The sequence below is a fragment of the Galeopterus variegatus genome, unplaced genomic scaffold (assembly GCF_000696425.1).
Source record: "Galeopterus variegatus unplaced genomic scaffold, G_variegatus-3.0.2 Scaffold4207, whole genome shotgun sequence".
NCBI classification, from domain to species: domain Eukaryota; kingdom Metazoa; phylum Chordata; class Mammalia; order Dermoptera; family Cynocephalidae; genus Galeopterus; species Galeopterus variegatus.
The window spans coordinates 191898-194345 of NW_007730318.1; the positions used below are offsets into that span (position 1 = coordinate 191898).

Here is a 2448-nt window from a genome sequence, read left to right on the forward strand (position 1 = left end):
ATCTCAACCTTTTGTTTTTAGCCCTAAAATGCACAGGGAGGGCTGTCAGGTTGCGCATGCCCCTTATTTTTTTAAATCAGACCTAAGGGAGGTGAGATCCTTAGTCTAAAGGATCATAGTCAGAAGAAGTGGATGATGCCAAACCTTATGTTGAGCCAAAATGAGGTCCCTGAACAAGAGCTGAGGAATCCAGTCAGCCAAGACAGAATCAACTCCACTGAATTCTCAGTAGTGGGTGTCCCCCGTCAGGGAAGTAGACTGAGACACCCCTTCAATTCCTCTTTATGGGTACCAGGCAGCTTTGAGATGTCAACTCAGAGTAGCACAGGGGAATGACCCAGGCCCTGCCAAAAGTCAATATGCTAATCTCTAAGGTGACTGAGAGGACCTCAAAGACCAAAAGACAGGGGAACCCACTGCCAGTATCTGCTGTCACCCCAGTAAGCTCAAAGCATGGCCAGCATGATGGAGCCTGAAACTCATTCTAAGGGTCTTATGGTTTCTATATGGGTTCCCAGGGGATAGGCTGAAGAGAAAATCAGAAGCCCCGTGGGTTCCTAGAGCAGTCACCTCACGGAAATCAGCAGAAGTGGCTTCCAAAAAACCAAGATGGTATCTCCCTGATACAGGTGCTCAAGGAATATTTTTCTCCCTCCTCCAGGTGCCCACGTCACCTGACTTCCTTCCCACATTCCTGCCTGCTGTCCCTGACCACAGTCATCATGCCTCGGGGTCGAAAGAGTAAGCTCCGAGCCCGGGAGAAACGCCGCCAGGCCCAAAGTGAGACCCAGGATCTTCAGGGTGCTCAGGCCACTGCACCAGAGGAAAAAGAGTCCCCTTCCTCTTCCTCTCCTGTTCTGGGGGTCACTCCCCCCAGGTCCCCTGCTGGTGGCATTCCCCAGAAGCCTCAGGGAGCCCCTCACACCCCCACTGCTGCTGTGGGTGTTTCCCGCAAGAGATCTGGTAAAGGTGCCAAGGGTAAAGGTGAGGGAAGAAAAAATTCTTCCCAGGCCTCAACCTCCACTGAGAGCTTACAGAAGGATCCTTTAATCAGAAAGGCAGTAATGTTAGTGCAGTTCCTAATGTACAAGTATAAAATGAAAGAGCCCATTATGAAGGTAGAGATGCTAAAGGTTGTCAGCAAAAGGTACAGGGAGCATTTCCCTGAGATCCTCAAAAGGGCCTGTGGGCGCATAGAGCTAGTCTTTGGCCTTGACTTGAAGGAAGTCAACCCCAGAAATCACTCCTATACTCTTGTCAGCAAGCTAGATCTCTCCGATGGTGGAAGCCTGAGCGATTGCTGGAGACTTCCTAGGAATGGGCTTCTAATGACTCTCCTGGGTGTGATCTTCTTAAACGGCATGTGCGCCTCTGAGGAAGAGATCTGGGAATTCCTGAATCTGTTGGGAGTCTATGATGGGAAGAGGCACTTCATCTTTGGGGATGCCAGGAAGCTCATCACCCAAGATCTGGTGAAGGAAAGGTACCTGGAGTACCAGCAGGTGCCCAACAGTGATCCTCCATGCTATCAATTCCTGTGGGGTCCAAAAGCCTATGCTGAAACCAGCAAGATGAAAGTCCTGGAGTTTTTGGCCAAGGTCAATTATACTAATCCTATTTCCTTCACACACCTTTATGAAGAGGCTTTGAGAGATGAGGAAGAAAGAGTTCAAGCAAGAGCTGCAGCCGGAAGTGGCACTTCTGCCAAAGCCAGTCTGGGTTCCAGGGCTGAGTCTAGCAGTTGCTCTCACCCCTAGTGACGTCTGTGGCACATTCTTCACTTTCTGGTTGAGAAGGCCTGTTACCTTCTTTGTTCTTGTTTTGCGTGAATAACTTACTGACTAATTTCTTTTGTGTGAGTGTGTGTGCGCTTTCAACTGGTGTTGCTTTCAGAATATAAGCTTATGAATGGCATGGATCATATTTTATTGCTGTTTATCAAGATTAGTAGTAAAAGGTTTTCATTTTGAAATACAAATTGGCAATCTTTAAATTATTTTTCTGATCAAGAATAAGTTAACATGGCATTGAAATAGGACTATCTTTGGAAATGTGAAAGACTGCACAGTAAATTAGTTGAGATCAGAAGACAGAGAAAAACAGTAAAGGTTGGTCAGGTTTTGGTTTCTTTTAGCCTTTCTTTTTCTTTATTTGCTTTAGCCTTTCTTTTTCTTTTCATAGATTTAAAGGATACATGTCTGGATTTGCTAATGTTATGCAAGAGTGTGTAGAAATTAAATCATATTGAATTAGACTTCTTGTTCCTGACTCTTACCTTACCCAAACATTAGATGAGCATCTGCTCTTTGGAATGGAAGTCTTCATGCTTGTACTGGGAATGTATAGTGAAAGAAAACTCAGTGCTTGCTCAGGCAATTATAGATTCTAGAAGCTATCATTATGGAAGAGGATGAAATACTTTCTCCTTCTTAAAGTCAAAAGCAGGGT

At 45.7% G+C, this 2448-nt stretch overlaps 1 protein-coding gene across 1 annotated transcript in view; it reads left to right on the top strand.

Annotated features, from left to right (window-relative positions):
* The window catches only part of LOC103602580 (melanoma-associated antigen B4-like), a 6325-nt gene extending 4411 nt beyond the window's left edge, over window positions 1-1914 (top strand). Inside the window, exon 2 of the mRNA XM_008586994.1 lies at window positions 662-1914. Within this exon, the coding sequence (XP_008585216.1) occupies window positions 723-1757 (1035 nt within the window). The 5' untranslated portion in view covers window positions 662-722 and the 3' untranslated portion in view covers window positions 1758-1914. The remainder of the gene's footprint in view (window positions 1-661) is intronic.
* The last annotated feature ends 534 nt before the right edge of the window (window positions 1915-2448 follow it).